This window comes from Neofelis nebulosa, chromosome 1, assembly GCF_028018385.1.
Source record: "Neofelis nebulosa isolate mNeoNeb1 chromosome 1, mNeoNeb1.pri, whole genome shotgun sequence".
Lineage (NCBI taxonomy): Eukaryota > Metazoa > Chordata > Mammalia > Carnivora > Felidae > Neofelis > Neofelis nebulosa.
This window is the reverse complement of record NC_080782.1, coordinates 87047647-87071941: the sequence shown is the minus strand read 5'-3', so window position 1 is coordinate 87071941 and position 24295 is coordinate 87047647. Positions and strand designations below refer to the sequence as shown.

At 35.7% G+C, this 24295-nt stretch overlaps 1 protein-coding gene across 6 annotated transcripts in view; it reads left to right on the top strand.

Moving 5' to 3' along the window:
• The window catches only part of ADGRV1 (adhesion G protein-coupled receptor V1), a 563532-nt gene that overhangs the window by 51643 nt on the left and 487594 nt on the right, over positions 1-24295 (top strand). For all 6 annotated transcript variants that reach the window (XM_058727155.1, XM_058727147.1, XM_058727130.1 and 3 more), the window contains exons 9-17: positions 328-657; positions 7435-7611; positions 9734-9957; positions 14093-14219; positions 14317-14502; positions 15253-15433; positions 16170-16333; positions 17418-17541; positions 18789-19055. In XM_058727155.1, the coding sequence (XP_058583138.1) occupies positions 328-657; positions 7435-7611; positions 9734-9957; positions 14093-14219; positions 14317-14502; positions 15253-15433; positions 16170-16333; positions 17418-17541; positions 18789-19055 (1780 nt within the window). The remainder of the gene's footprint in view (positions 1-327; positions 658-7434; positions 7612-9733; positions 9958-14092; positions 14220-14316; positions 14503-15252; positions 15434-16169; positions 16334-17417; positions 17542-18788; positions 19056-24295) is intronic.

Genomic DNA, 24295 nt, shown 5'->3' with positions numbered 1-24295 from the left:
AGTGGGAGAGGGGCAGAGAGAGAGGGAGACACAGAATCTGAAGCAGACTCCAGGCTCTGAGCTGTCAGCACAGAGCCCAATGTGGGGCTCAAACTCAACAAACCACGAGATAATGACTTGAGCTGAAGTCAGACTTTTAACCGACTGAACCACCCAGGTGCCCCTCATAGCTGTTTTTGATTCATATTTTACTCTGTTACATATAAAAAGTGACCATCTTTAGACATGATCTGTAAATAAATACTAAAAATCAGAATAGCCTAGAAAATAGTTTGGTATTGTCAGACGTGAGAATTCTGTACTTTAATATTTTATTTTTATCTGCAGCTTTTGTTCTACATTCAGGATAGTGATGATGTTTATGGCCTAATAATATTTTTTCCTATGGAACACCAGAAGATTGAAAGCAGCCCGGGTGAACGATATTTATCCCTGAGTTTTACAAGACTAGGAGGAACCAAAGGAGATGTGAACATGTTTTATTCTGCACTTTATATTCCTGCTGGAGCTGTAGACCCTTTGCGAGCAAAAGATGGCATCTTAAATACATCCAGGAGAAATAACCTCATTTTTCCAGAGCAGAAAACCCAAGTTACTACAAAATTACCAATAAGAAATGATGCATTCCTTCAAAATGGGGCCCACTTTCTAGTAAAGGTATTTTAATGATTAGAACAGTTTAAACTTTGGCTAACCTGCACGTGTACTTGTCTCTGTGAGAGAGTTAACTGAACATTATCTTGCCCTTATTTATGGTTTAGATTCTACCATTGGTTACTAAATTTTGTTGAGGGGGTCCAAAGAGAGACTTTGTCTGTTCCCAAGCCATATAAAGGATGAATAAAACAAGGATCCTACTAAAGTTAATATTGTAATCAAGTGATAATAAAAGTACACCAACTTGAAATGTAGGTCAGAATATAATGGGTGACCCAATGGAGTAACACAGATTGTTTAATGAAGAAGGGCCAGGGAGTGGGGAGATAGAGTGAGAGATCTGCCATTCTTTGGAGTTGATTTGGGCTAATGTGACATAGGAATGGGATTTGTAGGATAAATACTGTTTTTCATGATGGCTGCTGCAGGGAAGGCATTCCAGAAATAAAAAAGCAATATGAGAAAAATTGTGTAGATATTTTTAAATAATATACTGAAATCTGATTCTTTTGTCTATTAACTATAGATACGATCTCTGGCTTTTCATCTCTTTAATAATAAGAAGTTAGGGCCCCATAACATATTCTTCCATGTTGTGTTTTTTTTAATTTCTTTTATTAGCCAAAATAGTATTTTATTGCCAAAATTTTATTTATTTTAATGTTTAGTTTTGAGAGAGAGAGACAGGCAGACAGAGCACGAGCCAGGGAGGAGCAGAGAGAGTGACAGAATTTGAAGCAGGCTCCAGGCTCTGAGCTGTCAGCACAGAGCCTGATGTGGGGCTCGAACTCCCGAACTGCAAGATCATGACCTTCGCTCAAGTTGGATGTTTAACTGACTGAGCCACCCAGGCGCCCCTTATTGCCAAAATTTAAAAAATCTGCACTCATTTGTGATACTGTGGCTCATTTTCCATGCATTTGGTTTTGGTTGCATCTGAAAATTAGCAATAAAATTAGTGCTTATCAAATTTTGGTTATGTAAATAAATTTAATACAGAATTAGATAGTATGAATGGATGGATAAAGAGTTTATAATCCTGCGTCACCACACATTTTGCTAACCGAAATATGTATCAAATGAAACAGCATATTGCATTAATTTTTTTTGAATCATGCACATTTAAACTGGTTTCATATTTTTGCCTAGAGTTTGTTTTGTGGTTTATTGTTGCTTTCTTTGGTATTTGTAATTGCTGTCTTCCTATATGCCATCCTTACCATGTTATAGCTTCCAGTTGTCTTATATGGATGGTGAGATTAGCCATATTAACTGCTTTTTACGCTTGCTTCACACCTGCTACTTGGGATGGGTTTTACCTAGCTCCTGAGTTTTCCTGATCTCTTGCCTTTTCCTTCTTGAATTGTGTTTTAGTTTTGTTGTAGTATATCTTCCTCAAATACATGTGCACAAAAGGAATATGCAAGGTAAACTTTTGAGTCTTTGAGCAGCTGAAAACAAAACCTCAAACTCACATTGATAATTTGGCTTGGTAGAAATTTTTAGATTAAAATAATTTTTTCTTCAGCACTCGGAAAGTATTGTCTTTTAGCTTCCACAGTTGTTGATGAGAAATTTGAGGGGAAAGACATTATTTACCTTTTTAGGTAACTTGCTCATTATCTCCGAAGGCTTTTTTAAATGTTTTTGGTGTTCCGAATTCTGCAGGGTTGTGTCCCACCTTGCTTATTAGCACTTGGTGGGATAGCTCTTTTATTCTGAAGACTTTTGTCTTTTTTTTTTTTTTTTAAGCTGGGCCACTGCTCATGCTTGTCCCATTTGTGTATTTCTTTTTAAAATTAGGGGTGCCTGGGTGGCTCAGTTGGTTAAGCGTCTGACTTCAGCCCAGGTCACAATCTCGTGGTCCGTGAGTTCGAGCCCCACATCAGGCTCTGGGCTGATGGCTCAGAGCCTGGAGCCTGCTTCCTATTCTGTGTCTCCCTCTCTCTCTGCCCCTCCCCAGTTCATGCTCTGTCTCTCTCTGTCCCAAAAATAAATAAAAGTTAAAAAAAATTAAAAAAAATAAAATAAAATAATTATTATTTTTTATTTTAGAGAGAGAGAGAATGCATGAGAGCAGGGGAGAGGGGCACACGGAGAGAGAGAGAATCTTAAGCAGGCTACACGCTCAGTGCATAGCCCATTTTGGGGCTTGATCCCAGGACCCTAGGATCATGACCTGAGCTGAAACCAAGAGTCGGACATTCCTCCAACTAAGTCAGCCAAGCACCCCATTGTTTGTGTATTTCTTGAGGATTCCTAGTGGAGGGGTCTAGGTTACCTGTTATGGAGATATATGATTTATCAGTATATAGAGGATGCCTCTTTGTAATATGTGTACCCAGAGGGAGACCTTTTGGCACTATTCCCAGAAATTTTGTCACTAGTGGTATGAGTCTGCCTGTTTATCTGTATTATTATTATTATTATTATTATTATTTTATGTCCCCTCAAAATGGGGTATTTATGATGTGGTGCATACTTCTGTCTATGAGGATAATGCATTCTTCGGAGCACCCATGAATTTCTCTTGGAGTGATGGGTGAAGAGAACATGGCCTTATATACAGTTGTATCTGCCTCCCCTTGGCTTGTGGGATGCTTTTGTGATATGACTGGCCAGATTGCGGGGAGGGGTCTGGATCTGTGAAGTGGATTGAGTGCATGGTTGAGCCTGTGGCCCTGGCCCTGTTGAATAAGAAGTTAAAGTGACAAGAATGCAGCTACTAGAACACATTTAGAGATACATTTAGAAAGCTGTGAGTTTGGCCTTATAAAAAATGTCACAACTTTTTTTTTTAATATTTTTTTAACGTTTATTTATTTTTGAGACAGAGAGAGACAGAGCATGAATGGGGGAGGGTCAGAGAAAGGGAGACACAGAACCCGAAACAGGCTCCAGGCTCCGAGCTGTCAGCACAGAGCCCGACGCGGGGCTTGAACTCACGGACTGTGAGATCATGACCTGAGCCGAAGTCAGCCGCTTAACTGACTGAGCCACCCAGGCGCCCCAGTCACAACTTTTTAAAATTGGTCCTAATAAATTGAAAATACATACTGACTTCACCAGCTTGCGCTTAGGGCAGTATTTTCCCAAGTTAGGAGTTTTCAAGAGTCTCTGGGCGATAATAACCTCTCAAGAAGAATTTCATAATTTAATGGAGTTTTTTTTTCACTTTTGGGGTGAACTCTGTCCTTTGCCTTCTCTGCTGTTGTTGTCTGGATTCAGAGCTTTCTTATTAATAGACATTGTCTTAGGCTTCTGTAAAGAATACCATAGACTAGGTGGCTTAAACAGCAGACATTTATTTTAAATAAATGTCTCCCAGTACTGGAGTCTGGGAAGTTGGAGATCAGGGTGCTGGGCATGGTGAGCGTCTGGTGAGAGCACTCTTCCTGGTTTGCAGACTAATAGTGTCTTATTGCTGTGCCCTCACATAGTGGACAGAGAGGAAACAAGCTCCTTGATGTCCCTTCATATAGGGTCATTAATCGCACAAGAACTCTACTCCATGACCCACCTATCTCCCAAAGGTCCCATTTCCAAATGCCATCTCACCAGGGATTAGGTTTTCAATTTGTGAATTCTGGGGGAACACAAACATTTAAATTCATAACATATGTTTCAGTGTATGTCAGTATTCAGTTCTCCCTCTGTCTGCCCCCAGTCTTGCACAGGGCACAAATGATACGTGAACCGAATTATTATCCCAAGTGAAATGAGCAGAAGTTTTACACAGTTACTTTTGCTTTCATGGAGGCCTGGTCCTCCTGGCATCATGGTAATAGTGTAGTGGCAGGAGTTGAGTTTGGGGCGGATGATGCAGTAAAGTTGATCTTGAGTCGTAGACAACTTTTCTGTGCCCTTTTTAGCTTTCTGATTTTTTTCCTCATGCTTCCTCAAAACTAGTTTTTTACTGTGATATAGACCCTATATCTGTATAGGGTCTGTGCCAATATTAGTAAGCTTTTAGTCTTTTGAAAATATCTGATATCTCTATCCAAGTACCTGCAGAAAATCTCTGTAAGCAAAAGCTTATTCAGAACGTTCTCTGGATCAGATATTATCCAAGCTATTTTTCATCTTTCCATACGAACATGACAGAATTTCCTTTCTTCATGATACTTGAAAAGTAAGGAAAAGCTTGAAGAAGTGTATAATGTCTGAATTTTGGTGATGCCAGTTTAGAAATCTGTTTGCACCACTAATTCCAGACTCAATTCTTTATCTCTTCTGTATTCAGTTAAAAAACAAAGATCTTAGAGCACAGACAGTTAATTTAACACTATAGGGCGAAAGAGACATTATTAGTCACGGACACAATTCCTCAAGGTTCAAAACAGCTGTAGGTTGTGGAAGGCTGGTGGAAATTAGAAGGTTGTATAGTTTGTATAGTACATAATGGATGAGCAACTCAAGAATAGGAGGCATCAGACTCTGTGTGGAAAGTTGAATGAAAGTGAAGAAAGGAGAATCTGAGACATGAGCTCCTCATTCTTCACCAACCCTCTCAGCTGAGTACATTAGTCTGAGATACAACTTTTGGCAGGCTTAGGGTTTGCTAATGTGCTGTCCCAGTTGCAAACCATCTGAAAGCAAAGAACGACTCTTTGTGAATGGGGCAGTTTGATTTAGCAGATGCTTAAGGAACCCAGACAAAAAGGCTTAGAGACTAGGAAATAAGCCTTGGAAAATTAGCATTTTCCTTTGGATCAGTTCATTTCATAGCCTTCTGTATCTTCTTTCTTTGTGTTTTCAAAAATATTATATTTAGAATGAATTCTGTAGCTTTTTTGATAAATGTAAGCTATGACTTTTTTTCCTTCTTTTTAGAAAGTTTTGAAGGAAAAATACATTGAGTTTTTTTCTTGATATAAACAGTATTATTAGTTTAGCTCTTTCTGAGCGTATGGGAATGAGATTGTTCATTTACAAACACATGCTGACTCACACATGGCCATATATTTTAGAAACATCTTTGCCTTCAAGCAATGCACTTATATTTATATGTGATTCAAATATATAAATTTTATGTGTTTCTTCTTTGTGATATTTTTTAAGATAAATAGTAATTTATATGTGCACATATATAATCCTTTTCTCTAGAAAGAATGACAGTTATGTGGCTTTTACTGTTTACCTTTACATTGTATTTATTTTATAAAGTAAATGCAGTATACTAAAGAATTACATGTTCTATTTTACTTGAATTAGTCTACATACCATATTTGCGGGAGAATTGGTCAATCTGATTTCTTTGTTTTCTTTTACTCAAATGACTTATTTACCAAATATGGAATTTTTCCTATCTTTGTCTTCCTGTATGTGATTTTTAAAACAAAATGTATGACATTTAAAAAAGGCATTTACTTTTGCTCTATTAAATATATATTGTTTATCATAAAATGTGAGGTTGTATGTCGGATCAGAATTAGTCCTGTCCACTTGTGGAAAATCATCTTAAATTGCAAGTCTCTTCTGGTGGTACTTACTCGCATCGTTTCCACATTACAAAGCCTAACAGAGGGCTCTATAGAGTGGGAGGTCCATAATGTCTTACTAAGTTCAAAATTGCTTTTCAACTTAAAATCTCTATGATTTTTCCAGTCTTGTAGTGATTGTCTGTTCCTATACTTCTCAAGTGAACACTGCATGGGTTGATCAGCTGAATTTTGGAAAGTTAGAATATTAAGATGTTGAAGGTTTGTAATATACCAAGATTCCTATAGAGCTCATTCTGTGTTGGAGGGATGAGTCGACAAACATTTACTGTGTCTCAGCTGCAGTTTTGGGTCTATGTCATGGCTGGGAAAAGGCTGAGAAGACCACAGACTCACAAGGACTTTGCTGGAAAGTAAAAGTCTGGAGTGCATAAAATGATGAGCAAGAAACATGTGAAATTTATGATAAAGTTCTAAGTTTAGTGAGGTTAATAGTAGAAATTCAGAAAGAGATAGAATAAAGATGACTGTAGATACCAGGAAATCTTCTGGAAAGAGAGGGAGATTTAACTGGTGTTTAAGAGTAGGTACACTTTGGACTTGTGAGATGATGAGAGGCCATTCTAGATGAGAACAACACCATGAAAGTTATTCTAGTGGCCATGTTCATTAAGTACATACAGGGATAATTTGTGTTATACGTAGGCTGTTTTTCTTTGAACAGAAAGACATGTTAAGTTACATTTGGAGTTCTGAATGATCTTCTGATACTGAATTTTCTCTGTCAGGGAAGGGGGAGTGGGTGACTGATTGGAGGTGTGGTGAGTTGAAGAGAAGAATGAGATATGGGCAACTCTATTTGGCTTTAAAGTCAAGATAGTTGGGTATAAGTGATAAGGAGGTAAAGAAGATGGCAGTGTTGGTGATGTTAGTGGTGACGGGACATGGAACAGAGATACTGATTTCTATTTTGGACATTCTGTCTATAAGGTGTCTGTGTGACATTTAGATGATGTCCTGTGACAGTTGATTATAAAGATTTAGAATTTGAAGGAGAGATCTAGGGATTTTTAAGGAGAGTGTATGAAATTATAAGATAAAGGGCTTAGGAAGAACCTTGGGGAATAATAACTGAAGAGCAAAAAGAGCCCAAGAAGCCAGTGCAGGAGATTGAAATAGGATGGTGAATGAAAGAGGAGGTGAAATTGCCAAGTTTATTTGTGAACTTTAGCTGTATTTACTTTGGTGCCCCATGCTATTATGACTTTTTTTTTTCAATTTAAAAAATTCTGTTCTTTAAAATTTTTCATTGTGTTTGTTTCTTTGTTTATTATAGTTGGAAACTGTGGAGTTGGTGAACATAATTCCCCCAATCCCACCTATAAGTCCTAGATTTGGGAAAATCCAAAATATTTCTTTAGTGGTTACTCCGGACATTGCAAATGGAGAAATTGGCTTCATTAGCAACCTTCCAATCATTTTGCATGAACCAGAAGATTCTGCTGCTGAAGTGGTAAGTAGGCTTATTCTCATTGATGGGGCCTAATGAGTCTTGAGATAATGCACAGACACTATTTTTTTTTTTTTTTTAGTATTAACATACAAAAGCAACAGATCTTGAAAAGCACCAGCATTTGCAGCAAGTCTTCAATATGTCATTTGATATAAATAACTGATGAGGATGTGATTTTCCATCATCTTTTGCCATATTTGAAAAAATAAAATTAGAATTAACCGCTCATGGCCAGAATTGAGTATTTTGACTTGGCTACTTTTAGGTAGTGCTATGACATTTGACAGAGTGATAGCCAAATATATTTTTTTGTTGCCAAGTCATGTGTTCTTCAGGTATCCTTGGCCTTTTCCATTTCTTAGCATTCCTTATGCTTGCCTCCTGGGGCAGGACTGGGGTGGCTGCCTTGGGTTCTCTGCTTGGTGATGGAAGTGATGGTGGTAAAGTAGTGGAATGCCAAATCCTAGGAATTTTATATATATGGGTACATTTTTGTGTATGCGCACACACACAAAAGCATACTCATACATTCAGCACCCCTACCTGCTCCCTACCCTAATTGAATTTTCCTGCCATCTATCTAGGGATGGCTCTAACCTTCAGCTTTACCATTTTCTGAGTCACAGTCTATCCCTGAGACCCTTTCCAAGTCTCTCACACTTCTGTTTGATTTAAAGTAGTTTGGGGTTCAGATCAGAAAAGAAGATAACTGTTTTTGTTATCAAAGCCTCATGTCAAAATGGGGTGTCTGCAACTTCCTTTGTTTGTATATTTCATTCTATAAATAGGCAGAGAAGCTAATTTTTTAAGACGGTTGTGGTTTTTTATATTTTTTCTTAATACTCTGTTTCCTTCTAAAAACTAAAAAAAAAAAAAAATTAAAGAGTGGATTGCTTTCTTTCATTCATCTGTCATTGTACCATTTCATATTTTTCCCTTGAGAGAAGTAAGTTTTGAGGGAAAATTTTGGGCTCTATGAACCTGAATTCTTCTCCTTCTGGGAAACAGAAAGGGTGGAAATTTCCCTTGGTTCTGTTTCTCTGTGTTTCATCTGTAGCCCAGGCCACACCCATTCTTCAGGGTGATTAAAAGGCTCAGCCCTCTGTTAATTTTTTTTGTCTTCCCTAAATATCTTATTTTGCTCCCTAGTCTCCAGCCCTGACTATTGCTAGTCAAATTAGCAGAATGGTTAGTGAGGAAAATATCTTCCATTTTTCAAGATGAGATGTATTAAAAAAGCAAAGAACAAAGAAAGTACCTTTTTTAGGGGCTTAAAAAATGGCATATCTACCATTAAGTATTCATTTATATTCTTTATTTGAAAAAACTTTATCATTATCTATAATTTATCCTTTTATTATGTATATTTGAAATATACTACACTTTAAAACTACCAAATATAATTTGTTTCAGAATTATTATAATAGGTATCCTTTATTTAGATCCTACAATGGAGAGGCACTCTAATCCTCTCCACAAACTTACAAAATAGGGAAACTCTAGCTTCATTTCACTTGTGGAAATTGAGGTCAGGGAGGTTAAGTAACTTGTCCAGAGTAACCCAGAATTATGATTTGAGTATCTGATTTTGTTTCTACTGCATTTATTGTGTGGGTTAGAAACATTTATTAATGGTATTACTTTGTATTTTTGCCCTCATCATTTTAGGATGCCTCTCACATAATTTTCTAGTTTTACTTACAAAAGCTCATTTTTCAGTTTATATTGTGATATTACGTTAATTCTTTTTTCAGAGAAACTGCAGTGGAAATGTATTCTTCAGGCAGATTGTTCTGTTTTTCATGATTTTTTGACTTTTAAAATATTTTTATTTTTATTAAGACAAATCCCAGGTTAAGGATACTTTTGGTGGGAGCAATTTCGCAGATAAATTTGATTAGCAAATACTAATAAGAATTAGCTATATCTAAAATTATTTTTATGCTTAAACAGAAGGCTTGTTCAGTTGTATTTTTAATGTCATCTAATAGTTGGCTTCTCTATGCAGAATGCATATATTCATAATTCACATAATAACATGTGCATGCCCTAACTGAAAGCTTATATAATTTGTTAGCATATGTTTCAGAAGAAATTGTTCCATTTTTTTTCTTTGTATAAGGTCTACATTCCCTTACATCGAGATGGAACTGATGGCCAGGCTACTGTCTATTGGAGTTTGAAGCCCTCTGGCTTTAATTCAAAAGCAGTGACCCTGGACGATATAGGTCCCTTTAATGGCTCTGTTGTGTTTTTATCTGGGCAAAGTGACACAACAATCAACATTACGGTCAAAGCTGATGATACACCGGAAATGAATGAGACGGTAACACTTTCTCTAGACAGGTAATAACCCGTTTAGTTTATGTTTATTTAGTAACATGTATATGTTATATCTTCAAGGTCTCTGAAATAATTTCTTGTTTTAATTATTTCCTCCATATAAAGTAAAAAGAAAAAACTGAGTGGATAACATTTTGCTACTCTTCTGACGTTTTGTTTTTTGTTGATGGCAACTATGAGTGTTATGACATAGTGAACTTTTACCCTGCTATTCATTATGAGGAAACATTACAGGGAAAATTTATGAAAGGTATCAGATACATCATAAGCATAGCTAATATGTTGCTATATTAAAAAAGTAGGCAGCAACAAATCTAAAATGTTAGGTTAAGCAAACAGCTCTGTTGGCTTCATTTTCAACAGGGGAGAGGATTAGAGCTTTATTTTGAGTAAAAAGAAAGCGTTAATCTTTATATAATGAAATTCTCTTTTAGCATAGAATGTGAACGCTAAATAGTATTTATATTTTTAGAGAATCAAAAGTACAAATTTAAGAGGTATTCTTCTGTAATAATGAGAATTTACTTAATATTTCTCAGTGGATAGTTGGTATTAGGAAAATATTACAGTCTCCTAAAGAGAATTTTTTTTAAGCAATTCAAAAAATCTCCAAAAATGAAAAAGAATACTGTATTTAACTGATGTCAGTTAATTAAAAAAAATCAAGATCAATCTTATGTACTGTAATTCCCTATATTAAAGTTGATACATATTAGAGGGGGTTAGTGTGATTGGAGGGCTTTGTAAAATTCATATTTTATAAACAATAAAATTCACAGATAAATTTAATTGGCATTATCTTATATTACATGAATCAGGAGTGAAATAGTAATCATTATTTTATGGAAGCCCTGATTCTCTATATTTTACCATTAGGTTTTTCTTTGTAGGTATTTTGTGTAAACATATTCCATAAACCTGATTAGTAGCTCTTCTTTATTTTTATGTTGAGGAAAAATAAGAATGTACGGAATAAATTTACAGAATGTCTGCTATGCATTTTGTTTTCATAACCGTTTTATGTGTACTTTTTTACGTGAAAAGTAACAAAACAACAACAAAGTGAACAAACAAAAAAGCAAAAACCAAATGCAACACTCACACTGTCCAAATGACTTATGTTTTAAATACGTATTTCACATTAAATCTTATGGAAAGGTATTTCAAATGACTCAAGAAAATCAGTGAAATGTAATGTAAATGAAAACTGAAAATGATTATTTTTTCACTTACATTCTTTTTCTCTTAGTTAGGTTTGAGTACTTCTTAAATCAATAGATAGTCTTCAAAAATAAACTGAAAGAAAATGAACAGCAGTTATAAACCAGACATATAGCAGTTCATAGAAATTGTTAATGAGTTTCCACTTTGGCCAAATGTTTAAAGAATGATTTAAATTTCATCTCTGAAAGTTTATAGTGACTATAATTCCATCAAAATAGTCAATTTTAACTTTATAATATAAACCTTTAATTAAGTATAATTTTTATGTGTTTATTTCTCTGTCTCCCATCAGCAAAAACAATACACAAGAAGTACAAATCATGGAGTAGAGAATTTCAGGAATTATTAGTTCCTCTCTTTTCAAATACAGGAAATTATTTCAATTTCATATTAAAATGTTTTAATTCAATTAGCAACTAGTGCTTACTTGTATTAGTTGTGCATGAACACGAATGAGCAAAGTACCTTTGAATGTTCTAAGACATATTTAATTAAATAAATATGAGAATAAAATCTTTGATTGGAAATAATATATTTTACCAAAACCATCTCACTTTTGCAAATTTTTAACAAAACTAAAATGAAAGAATGAATGGTAGTAAGTATTATTACGTTATGATATAATAGTACAACAAAAATAATTAACACTTTATTGTGGTACATTATACACTTTCTCTAAAGTCAAATTCAAATACAAGTTCTCTGTAGTACAGATAAAAGTTGCTCTGGAGTTAAACAGTTTATGATGCTTTCAATATCTTACCAGGTGAAAAATATTTTACTGTTTAGTTTTTCCCAAATCAGAAAAATAAATTATTTTTCCAATTTATTTCAGAAAACTTTTTGTATATGTGGTGTATAACCCCATTCTTACAATGTTATTTGACTTTAAAAATGAAGCCCTTGTGTTGTGCATGTTGACATGTGTTTTTTGAGGCTGTTTGAAAATGCAATACATTGTATATTTGAAAGTATTTAGATTTCCTGATACTAAGTTCTTTGTAAGTAATAGTTGTCAAAATTAAAAGATAAACTGCTGTATTATGGCTTCTTGAATATATTTCTATGCAAATGGGAAAGGTATGTATTTCTTTGCTTATAGAGTTTTAATTTTTTCAAAGAACAGTTGGCTTTAGATCTGAGGACAAAGATTTTTGTTTTTTTAAAAACCTCATTAAAGCTACTAAGTAATTATAAGTCAGGCTGAATGAGATTTGCTCAGCTGCTGCGGTCTGTGAGCATGCACAGTGCTTGGCAGGCCTCCGCGCCTTGGAGCAGGCCTGGAAAGGAATGTCTTCAATGGGTGTTGACATGCTGGCTGGCCATGGGGTCATCCTTCCCAAGTGGGAACTGCTGAACCTCTTGCTAGCGTTTGTCAATAGCAAAGAAACCAATGTGCAGAATTCCCATAAAGTGTACATTACTGGCTCATGGGGGAAAAATGAAAGGCTTTCTTTAGCTTTATTTTTACTCTGTCATTCAAATTCCTAGCAGTATTAGTGAGATTTTGGCAAATGGTGTCTCTGTCTCCTTTTTCGTCCCTCCCATACTTGTTTCTGTGTTGACAGGGTAGAAACCAAAAGGTTTGTCGTGTTTTTTGGGTAAGTGTACAAAATAATGACTGGGTTTTTTTTTTTGTTTTTTGTTTTTGGTTTTGGTTTTTCAACCTTTTGCTTTTCCACCCATTGTTTTGGACAAGGCTGTGGTTCTGCGTGGTTCTGCATGACCACAGGTCTTGAGAAATTTTGCTTGATGCCTGTGCATGTTTTGTGTGTAGTTTCATTTTCTAATGGTAAGAGGAGTGTGTATGAAATATGGGCAGATTTGTTATGAAAATCATATGACTGCATTAACAATATAACAAATAGCTTTCCTATTATTTGGACTGTCTCTTCTGTGGCCATGAGTATGCTAGGTGTTGGTTGTCCGATATCCAAAAGCTAGAGAAGGATGTTAATTCTGATTATCTTTTACGTAGGAAGTGAGCTGTCTTTTCTACATATTAATTGTGGCTTCATTGTAATTTTGAGGTCTGATCATGAGTACTTTTTGGTTTAGCAGACAGTGACATTTGGGAAGGTTTAGAGCAGATTGCAGGATTGAGAATTCTCAGAGTATGCTGGCTTTTAAACCCCCAGAGCCTTGCCTCCCAGTCCCTTTGATCATTCTAATTACACATTGAGCATAAAAACCAGAAATGAAAAAAATAATCTGGTTTTAAATATGTTCTTTTGAGAGATGTTATTGGAATTGTTTACCAAGTCATACATCTCAGTTCCATTCTATTCCATATTTTTTGGTGTATGTCCTATATTTTCTTATATAATAACAAAAAATTATGAGGTTGAAATTGAAGTGAATAGAACCATATGAAAGGTCACAAAATATTTCTAAAATCTAATCATAATTTCATTTATTTTTTATCTGTATGGTTTGCTTTAGTCCATGCAGTTACCCAACTTTTATTTAGTTAGTATAATCTAATGTCATGAGTTATTTAAAAAAAAAATTCAAGTGTATGTAAAGTCAAAACAATTTTATTTAAATATATATTTTCTAGCTACATGTTACAAATTAAATTTTTCTAAAACTGTGAACAAATTTCTAGATTTGGTACTTTATAAAAATATATTTATTGCCTTTGATTACTGTATTTTTGGTGTACTTAGGCAACATGCGATTTCAGTCAAATATGAAAGATATAAAGAATTCAGAAATAGAAATTCTTCCATAAATGTTACGAGTAAAACTATTTTGATCCTAAGTGATTTTAATACACTTAAATTCAGTTTAACTCCTAGTAACATTCATATTCATTTTCTGAAAGTGTTGTAAATATTATAAGTAAGGCTACAAAATTGAGAAGTAAGATTATAGGTGGCGGATGCCTTTTTCTCCCCTTTGCCTTTTACAGGGTCAGTGTGGAAAATCAAGTGCTAAAATCTGGATATACTAGCCGTGACCTAATTATTTTGGAAAATGATGATCCTGGGGGAGTTTTTGAATTTTCTCCTGCATCTAGAGGACCCTATGTTATAAAAGTAAGTATGAAAGAAACTTCCATCTATTCTGAACTCACAACTTGAGGAGAACAGTCTTGATGGATTTGAACTTTTGTGGATTTTCATTTTTTTTAAGGAAGGGGAATCTGTAGAGCTCCATATCACCCGATCCAGGGGAGCTCTGGTTAAGCAGTTTCTACACTACCGAGTAGAGCCGAGAGATAGCAATGAATTCTACGGAAACACAGGGGTGCTAGAATTTAAACCTGGGGAACAAGAGATCGTAATCACATTGTTATCAAGATTGGATGGGATACCAGAGGTACAGGATTTTTTTTCTTGTGCTTTTGTGGAAAGCTGATAGTATCTAGTACATTATAAGTATAGATATTTTGAACATTGACAAGGAGATAGAGGAATGGAAGTGAGCAAGAAAAGATTGAGAAGTATTTATGTTTGGAAAAGAAAAGAAAAGCGAGTTTAAAAAGCAAAAGAAGATTCATTCAACTTTGAATTGTATGTTTGTCCTACATAAAGAAATACCAAATGATCTGAAACTTTCAGTGATTGGTTTTCATAAGTTTACTTATGTTAAGCCTTATTGTATGTAACCTGTTTGAACGTGTAATGATATGGGTTTGAAGTGTTTCTGTAAAATCACATTTTTAAAGGAAATAAAGTTAAGTTTTGTATTAATGGAACCACATATTGTTCCAGCATGTTTGCACACCAGTGTGTATGTAGCTTTGAAATTAATTTTATTTTATTTACATGTGCTAGTTTAAATGACTAGATCATCAGTGATATGTCCAAGTCTTCTTACTGTTTCAGTATAGTCTCATGGCTTCTCTTTTCTCTTTTTGGATAATATGTACTTTTATATCTGATGTCTCCCTTACCCGACAGGAGAATGTTAAACAATTGTTTTAGAAATAATATTAGCTCTTTTGTTTTCTCAGTGAGTGGTATGTTTCTGAAAAATAGGTAGTAGTAGTGTTCCTGATTATTTGTATTTTATTTGCTTTGAAGATTTGAACTTTATATCTTTCCTAATTTGACATGTTCACTTTAGTTGGATGAACACTACTGGGTGGTCCTCAGCAGCCATGGTGAACGGGAAAGCAAGTTGGGAAGTGCCACGGTTGTCAACATAACGATTCTAAAAAACGACGATCCTCATGGGATTATAGAGTTTGTTTCTGATGATCTAATTGTTATGATCAATGAAAGTAAAGGAGACAATACCTATAGTGGTAATTTGTTCTGCTTCTCATATTCTAGTATTGTTTACTAAAGAGGAAATTAACCACTTTTTATTTTATTTCTTTAGCAAATAGTTATTTGTACTTGTCCATCTGCCTTAAAATTACATGTAGTGCAGACATTGGTGTTTTTAAAAATGAGGTTTAGGATTCCTATTTTTATTTCTTACCTTAGTATTATAATGATAATGATGTAATGATAATGATGGTCTCAGTTATATTTTGATTTCAGTTAACCAACCACATGTGGTAGAATCTGAATGATAGGATTCAAATAGGAGAGACTTTAAAACTGAGAATTAGTGCTTGGGAGCTAAGTGCAGTGGCATGAAATGAGAAGGAACTTATTTTTAGAGCAGCGTCTGTGTAGGTGAAAAAATTACTTTTGAGTGTACAGCTTCCTCTAGCAGCTTTAGCAAATATCCTTTTAGAACTTTATGATAGGTGAACCTGATTAATCACCATTTTGTTCCCTGTGCTGAATGACTTTTAAATCCCCGAACTGTGGTAAATAAGATCAAGTCCATTTATTGCACAAATTTTGTACCTACAGAAAGAAAACTAGGTTACCACATTTAGATACATACTTTGAACCCATGTAAGCAAATGATTGGCTTTTATTAAAAAGAGGTCTTATATTTACTTTTGTTTTTTAAGCAGTTTCTTTACTTATTTTATAATTGTTCAATATATATTCATGTATATTATACACATTTGTATTTCACAGCTGTTTATGATGTAGTAAGAAATCGAGGCAACTTTGGTGTTGTTAGTGTATCATGGGTGATTTGTCCAGACTTTACACAAGATGTGTTTCCTGTCCAAGGGACTATTTTCTTTGGAGATCAGGAATTTTCGAAAAATATCACCATTTATTCCCTTCCAGATGAGGTAAATGTTGCATATATTAACTCTCTTTATGCGTTGTCATTGCTTAATAATTACTTTTTATTTAATAATTAATCATCTGGCAATACATCTTGTCATGAAGATACGTCAAAAAGAATGCAGGCATGATAATGTCTGAATAGACACCAAAAGAGAAATACTTTTTGTTTCCCTGAAGGCATTTTTAACTCTTAGAACTCACGGTTTCCAGTAACATGCACAGGTGTCGAGGTTAGGTTGAGGTTAAATGTGCCGCTTGTGCTTTGGGCCTTTGATGACAAGGGTGTACCATCTATTAAGTATGCTCTTGGTGCATTCTCAGAATCGGAACAAAGGACCAGATGGATCATGGACCCAGAGTGGTGCTCATGTTATTGGTAGTGAAGAGAAAGAACTTAGTAACAATGGGAGTAGACTTTTCTGAGCTGAGCTGTGCTTTAAACAGTCACGAAGCCTGTTTACTTTCCCTCAGGCTTGTTCCTTGAGAGAAAGACTTCCAACATGCTTCCATTTTAGGATGCAGAGAACACTAGCTTACATGGATGAAATGAAAGAGAAATGGTGTTCACCTATGGATTTATATAGATTCAGAGATGGTAGGGAATCTCATCTTGGTAGGACATGGGAATGAGGTCTTTATGGGTGAAGCTTCAGTAAGGTTTGTGAGAGGCCTTTGAGAGCTAGCCACACTCTTGTTACTATTATGACCTCTGTTCTAAATGCATCCAAAAGTTATTTTTCTGGCTTTTTTTTTTTTTTTTGGTAAACGACACATATCTTCTTATAGAAATAATGTGAGCTGTGTAGTATTTATATTTTTAGCATATATAAAACAAAATAACTGGATTTCTATTAAATTTTATGAGTTAGAATAAAATGGCTGTTTGGATGAAATGCATATTAAAATGTTTTTTTGGGTCTGAATCCTACTTGAATCATTAGGGTGCTTCTGCCTCAAATGGCAGTGAACGTTAGTACTGCCATTAATAGAGTCATTTTTTAAAAGATAAAACATAATTTAGGACTGTAGTATAGAATTGTTTGTGCAAATCACCTGACTTAAAACATGTATAACATTTCCCACAAGATTCCAGAGGAAATGGAGGAATTCACCATTACTCTACTTAATGCCACTGGAGGAGCTAAGATAGGAAATAGAACTACTGCAACTCTGAGGATTAGAAGAAATGATGACCCCATTTATTTCGCAGGTGGTATTTCTGTCTTTTTTGAGTGACTTTACATCTTTTTAAACAGTAGGTAGATATGTTTTCAGTAACGTTTTTAACTGAACATTTTCAAGAAAGCACAACTGATGCTTATTTAAATATGATTTCTTGATTTGTTTGAATGATCATTATTTAATCTGTTTGATATTTTAAGAAATGTTTTTAAAGGTTGTCGGAAGGAAAAAGACAATAAAACAAGTACTGTTTTTACTAGCTTTGTTCTCCCTCTGCCTTCAGATTCCAAGGTATTTCTTTTGCCTTTGTGCAGTAAAGAGCACTCTTCACGAAACTTCTTCCAGTACACAATGTAGCCAGTTCAGGGTCTGGGTATTATTTGCCTAATGGATGCTCACTTACTGTAATAACTAATCTTTATTGGATCTGTAAATTAAGGATTCTCTATTTTTTGCATTTTAATTTTCTTTAGAAGTCTCTTTGGGGACTCTAGACAGTTTTTAGTTTTCATTGTAATTTTAATTCCAGTATAGGTAACGTACAGTGTGATATTACTTTCAGGTATACAATATAGTAATTCAAAACTTCGATACAACACCCCATGCTCATTGTGACAAGGGTACTCCTTAATCCCCATCACCTATTTTATCCCCAATCCCCACCTTCCCACTCTGCCTCCTGGAACCATTGGTTTGTTCTCTGCAGTTGACCTTTTTTAGTTTGATTTGTGAGCTTAATTGGTGTCTAATTCTTTCTTAAACCTTTTTCTGCAAGCCATTCAATTTATAACTGCAGGAACCTTTTAAAGCTCTTGAATTTTATTGATTACTATTCTTAACATTCGGATAACATGTACGTAATGAATTAGTCCTGTGTTTAGCCTTCTGCTAATTGCTGTGGCAAAAATAAGATATATTTATTTTAATAAGATAAATAAAACATAAGATAGCTGGGCTTATTCTTAAGGAACTTACAATCTGAATTTGGATATGAGGTATATGAAACAGTAGGCAGAGGATTCAGCATGTAATTTACTGACAGCTTGAGAGTTAAAGACCATGAATTCTGTAGGAATGAAGGCAAGGGGAAGGTTACTAACCTAGAAGTAATCAGAAGAGGCTTCATGTAGGACTTGGCAATAGAGTTGAATCTTTAAGCAAAGATACAATGGAGGACAGTTCTTGTTTGGGCAGGGAGAAACAAAGTGATTTGAAAATATGTAGATGGGATCAGAAAAGCTCACATGTTCCTTCTTTTCTTCATAAATATTTCAGAACCTCGTGTGGTGAGAGTTCAGGAAGGTGACACTGCTAACTTTACAGTTGTCAGAAATGGATCTGTGGATGTTGCCTGTACTGTCCAATATGCTACCGTGGATGGGAAGGCTACCGCAAGAGAGGGAGACTTTGTTCCTGTCGAAAAGGGAGAAGCGCTCGTTTTTGCGGTTGGAAATAGGAAGCAGAGGATATCTGTCTTCATTAATGAAGATGATATCCCAGAAACAGATGAGTCTTTTTATATAATCCTCTTTAATTCAACAGGTAAATAAATTACATTTTTATGGCGGATCTGTTGTTTCAGTACCTTTATCAAGATGACATTAAGTACGTAACTGTCGTCTATGACTATTCAAGAGCAGAATTGTTTCTTTTGTTGCTTTTTTGAGGGAAAGAATGAAGAATAATACGTGTTGAATCTTCATGTGCCTGGTATACTCTGTGGCATTATTTTTAATTTTTTTCACAATGTGGCACATGTATAAAATTGTGATACTATGTAAGGAATAGAAATCTTCTAGTTAAAGCTACCCTCAGCCTTGTTTAGTAACCCAAGGGCTTAGGGAATCAGTATCTGTAACCCCTTGCCATTCTAGCATGGCGTTGGACATACTGGCCAGGAAGCTGCAGTCTGTAGATGGCTGAATACAATTGGCTGTTTGATAATTCTCTGAAGGTATAGCCATGATGAATGGTACTTTGCAAGAAGGAAAAGATAGGCTCTTTCTTCTTCTCTATATCATAAATGAAGCAGGATGTTTGGACCCCACTGTTTGGGTCCTGATATCACCTTTAGTCAATTGGTGAGGCTATAGCTTGTTTCTACATTTATTCTTTTTTTTATTTTATTTAAAAAAAATTATTTTTAACGTTTATTTATTTTTGAGATAGAGAGAGACAGAGCATGAACGGGGGAGGGTCAGAGAGAGGGAGACACAGAATCCGAAACAGGCTCCAGGCTCCGAGCTGTCAGCACAGAGCCCGACGCGGGGCTTGAACTCGCGGACCGTGAGATCATGACCTGAGCCAAAGTCGGCCGCTCAACCGACTGAGCCACCCAGGCGCCCCTCTGCATTTATTCTTTTAAGTGTACAAAGAGCTAGTTTTTAATGCACCTTTTGAGAATAAGTTGAAGATAGGATACTCCATCACCCCTGAATACATTAGTGCATTTTTTCTACAAACAAGGATATACAAACAATATAACCATAATGTAGTATAACCATTAATATAACATTAATGTAGTCATTGCCTCAGACCCCATTCAGATTTCTCCAGTTGTCCCAATAATGTCCTTTCTAGCAAAATGATCCTTTCATAAATCATGCGTTGATTTTAGTTGTCCTGTCTCTTTAATCTCTTCAATTTGGAGTAGTTCTCCTCAGTCTTTCCTTGACTTTTATGACCGTTATAATATAGAAATTACAGGCTAGTTATTTTGTAGAACATCGCCCATTTTATGTTTGTTTGATATTTCCCCATTACTAGTTTCAGGTTTTACATCGTTAGCAGGAATTTCATAGAAGTTATACTGTGTTCTTAACCATCTCTTCAGTTGACACGTGATTTTGTTTTTTGTCCCTTGATGGCAGTGTTTACTTTGACCATAATTTAGGTGGTGACTGCCAGGCTTCTCTACTGTACTTTTTTCTTTGTAATTAATAAATATTTTTGTGGGGAACACACTTTAGTAAATATCCTGTAACTCACCAAACTTTCATTTTTTTTCACTGATCTATATATCAGTATTGACTCATGATTTTATTTTAATACAAGTGGGTTATATTTCACTGTCATTATTTGTTTTGGTGGTCAGATTTTCCCAGATTTGGCTAATGGTAGCCTATTTGAGATGACTTTTTTGTCTTTTTGACATATTCCATATTATTCTGTGAGCATTTTCTTACTTCCTGGCACAGCAAGCTGTTATAAACTCATCTTATACTTTTCCTGTGACAACCCTGAAATTCACCATTTCTCCAAGAAGCCTGGTTTCTTTCAGTGAAGGATGTTTTTTAGAAACCAGAATCTGGGCATTAGGTGGGCATATTTGTTCTCAGCGTATGTTCCTCCTCGGCCCTGTTTGTGTACAGAAATTAGGCATGTATTTATTTATCTATTTCTATATATATACACATACACTTGTCTATCTATAATTCTGTATCCAACTATGTGAAAACCATTAGTTCATACCAATATTTCTATTTCTATTTCAGTGATTTGTTATAAGCTTCCAGGTTTCTTTCCTTCCATATTTGTCCCTTCTTTCTCTGATACTGTTAACTTTAGAAGCTGTTATCATTAATATATTTACTTATTTGATTAATTCCCTCTGTAACCACTTTTCCCCGTTGCTTCTTTTATCCTCCTTACACGAGGAGGTTACCTTTCTTACCCCTCTAGGGTTCTAGCTTCCTATGTTAGGCCAATTCCCTGTGTGGATGCCTTCCCACTCCACTCAAATTCCAACATCTAACACCGAGGTTTTCTTCTGTGGAGATGGCCTCCACAGAGGTCACTGTGGACCTCTGTTATGGTCACTGAGGACCACTGTTATGGTCACTGTTGTGCCATAACCGTCTGCCCTTACTGTGAATGCCTGCCTTGTGCTTTACCTTGTGTCTTTTGGACTGAAATACTTAGAAAGAAGAAAAGGAAAAGAAAGAGATCACTTTTTGTTTATGCTGTGTTTCTCTGTCATTTTCCCTATCTTTATCTCTCTTCAGTTGTGTCTCTCTTCCTGTTTCCCTTCTTGTTTTTCACCCGGCTTAATAAGAAAATCAAAAAAGTAAAAATGAAAAATTCTTATGAGGAAAAAATTAACTTTGTAGAGTAATGTCCACAAAATAAATTTTACAGTTACAGAAAACCCCCACAATTATTAATCAGGTATTATGTAGACCAGAAACATTTTGATTAATTGTCCTAAAATTTAAATGAAAGAAATTGCTATAGATAAAAATAATTTTGGTGATGTAAAAGTGAAAAAGTTTTGCTGTCGTGATGAAGAAATGACATAGTCTTAATAGTTTGCTGTAGAAATAAGTTCTTAATTCCATTTATTAATTTGGTGTCATTTTGTGGAAAATTATTGTATCCCCAAAATCTTTGGGGTCAAAATGTCACTGGGGTTCAACTATTGTCAGGAACAAAATGTCACTATGATTATGGTGGATCAAAATATCTAAACCTCTTTTTAATTTTTTATTCTTTTTTAAGTTTAGAGAGAGCATACATGCACACATAAGTGGGGGAAGGGCAGAGGGAGGGATGGGGGAGTGGGAGAGAGAGAGAGAGAGTGAGAGAGAGAGAGAGGGAGATTCTTAAGCAGGCTCCATGTTTAGCACAGAGCCCAACATGGGGCTCGATACCATAACCCTGAGATCATGAGCTAAGCCAAAGTCAAGAGTCAGATGCTCAACCGACTGAGCCATCCAGGTGCCCCAAAACATCCAAATCTCTTACATAGAGAATGTAACATGACTATGCAAGGAAATGACTATGTTTATTTTGTAAAATGTATCATTGGGGAAATATATTTTGATATTTGGAGAGAGAACAAGTAAGAGGAAGCGGTGTCACTGGATGTCTGGCCTGAGGTATACTGCCACTGCATTTGTTTTCAATATTTTCCCAGATGTCATGGCATCTGAGGACATAGTGACTTTAGCTATGAAGACTTGGATGACATAATTTGTGCTTTTACATCTCCTCTTAGTTCTTTCTCTTCCACTCTTCTCTCCTCTTTTATGATGTCAACACATCGAGCCCTGAAGGCATCAACGGTAGGAGGGCTGGATGGGTAGCATCTCTAACAGGACCTAGTGTTGGCAATGGATATTTGTCCTGATAGTTACTGTTCACAGTATATGGCCCGAGATTGAATTATTGAATCAAAGGATGTGGCCATGCTCAGAGCCCTTGTTAAATACTGTCAATTCTCCCTGTGGAGGGACAGAATGAGTTTTTAGTACCACGTGTGATATGTTGTATGACAAATGCACATGGCATCAGTATCCTGCCAAAATTAGATTTTATTATTTTTGTTTTTCCTAGATTTTTATGATTCGATATTTTGAGGTATTTGGTTATTCTGTATTGTCAGCATTTTCTGTACAATTATTTTACTAGACAGTATTTTTTCCCTCTTTCCATTGGTTAATTATCAAAGTAAGTGTGAGTACAGTTGTATATTGATGTAAATTCTTTTTAATGTGCTGCTGGTCTGCTGCATTTAATTTCTGATTCTATAATTTTAGTTTTAGATGTTGCCCTTATCTGATTTTAAAAGTTTTATTTCTTTCAGTTCAGCTAACATTCATAAATAACTTTTGTGTACCATTTACTGGAACTCTACTCTTCAGGGCATGGAATTGATTAAGAAGGATTTGTCCAAGGAGCTCACAGTAGAATTGTATGTGTGTGTGGGTGTGTGTACTAAATTAATGCTATGATTGTTATGATACACTGACAAAGTGGGAAGTGCTGTAGGAACATGGTGGAACTTCTCTTACCTTAACTTTGGAATTCAAGGAAGAATTCCTGGAAGATGTGTCGCTTGAGCCGGGTCCTGAGGAGTAACAAGTGTAAAGATAAGGAGGATTTTGCTTGCTTTGGGAACAGCAGGAACAGAAAAGAGCTTTAGATCTTTGGGAAATAATGAGAATGTTATTGGCAATAACAGTGCTGACATACTTGGGATGGAATTGGAGTAGAGGAATCAAGTTCAACACCATAAAGATTGCTTTGTTCTGTATATGACCAGATCAAACTGCTTCCTGAAAACAGAGACTTATAGGGAAATACATGGGGCGCTTGGGTGGTTCGTTCAGTTGAGTGTCTGACTTCGGCTCAGGTCATGATCTCACAGTTTGTGAGTTTGAACCCTGCATTGGCTTTGCTCCTGTCAGTGTGGAGCCTGCTTCTGATCCTCTGTTGTTCCCCCTCCCACACCCTCCCCCACCGCCCCGAGGCTTCATTCTCTGTCTCTCCCAAAAATAAATATTAAAAAAATAAATATAAATAAAGGGAAATGCCCAAGGGATGCCTTGGGTGGCTCATTCTGAGCATCTGACTCCTGATTTTAGCTCAGGTCATGATCCCAGGGTCGTGGGATTGAGCCCTCACCGTCTCCTTACTGAGCAAGGAGCCTGCTTAAGATTCTCTTCCTCTCTCTCCACCCCCCTCCGCCCTACTCCTTTCCCCTGTTCATGCACTCTCTCTAAAATAAAAATTTTTTAATATTAAAAAGGGAAATGTTCAGACCATTCTAATTAATATGAACAGGAATATATTTTTTTAATGTTTACTTATTTTTGAGACAGAGAGAGACAGAGCATGAATGAGGGAGGGTCAGAGAGAGAGGGAGACACCGAATCTGAAGCAGGCTCCAAGCTCCGAGCTGTCAGCACAGAGCCCGACGCGGGGCTTGAACTCACAGACCATGAGATCATGACCTGAGCCGAAGTCGGAAGCTCAACCGACTGAGCCACCCAGGTGCCCCT